Below are 540 nucleotides of genomic sequence, written 5' to 3'. Positions count from 1 at the left end.
GTGGTTAAGGATGCAAGAAGTATTATGCTGTTATGCTTGATCATGTTCAATTCTCATTATGGAAAGAAGTGAACCTACATTTGTTCCAGAGTGGCTGAGAATTTCTGGAAGTCTCTCTGGGAGTGGGAATTCAGCTCAACAATCTGCATCGTCTAGTTCTAACACCGGTAATTTATAGTTTATTGTAGTTCTGACACTGTCCTATTCATTTTCAATACTATCTTATTTTTATTTTAAAGATTCTATGGTCGAAGTGCTTTTTCTCCCTTTGTGGTACTTCATTATATTCAGCAATTTGTTATTACTCTTGTTTACTAGATGGTACTTCTCAATCTCAATGCTCGAGGAGTAGAACTTCAAAGAGCATTAGCGATATGGATAAACCACACTTTGAATTCTTGGATCGGTCATCTTCATCAAGCTCAAGGAGGAGTTCTAGTAATGGGTCTGGAAAGAATGCTTACAGTAGTTTTAATAGGAATCATCATGATAGTGACCGTGAGAAGGAGAAAGAACCGTCTAATCTTGGGGACCCCTGGG

The 540-nt window shown here is 38.0% G+C and overlaps 1 protein-coding gene across 1 annotated transcript; it reads left to right on the top strand.

Moving 5' to 3' along the window:
- Positions 1 to 9: 9 nt before the first annotated feature.
- LOC111787213 (chromodomain-helicase-DNA-binding protein 9-like) lies at positions 10 to 517 on the top strand (the record flags this gene model as incomplete). The annotated part of the gene is made up of 2 exons (XM_023667297.1): positions 10 to 167; positions 319 to 517. Coding segments are annotated over exons 1-2 (308 nt in total), but the record flags the coding sequence as incomplete, so codon positions are not given.
- Between the last annotated feature and the right edge of the window lie 23 nt (positions 518 to 540).

The sequence above is a fragment of the Cucurbita pepo genome, unplaced genomic scaffold (genome assembly GCF_002806865.2).
Source record: "Cucurbita pepo subsp. pepo cultivar mu-cu-16 unplaced genomic scaffold, ASM280686v2 Cp4.1_scaffold007184, whole genome shotgun sequence".
In the NCBI taxonomy this organism is placed as follows: domain Eukaryota; kingdom Viridiplantae; phylum Streptophyta; class Magnoliopsida; order Cucurbitales; family Cucurbitaceae; genus Cucurbita; species Cucurbita pepo.
Note: the sequence above shows the minus strand (reverse complement) of the source record. Positions and strands in the feature narration are given on the sequence as shown.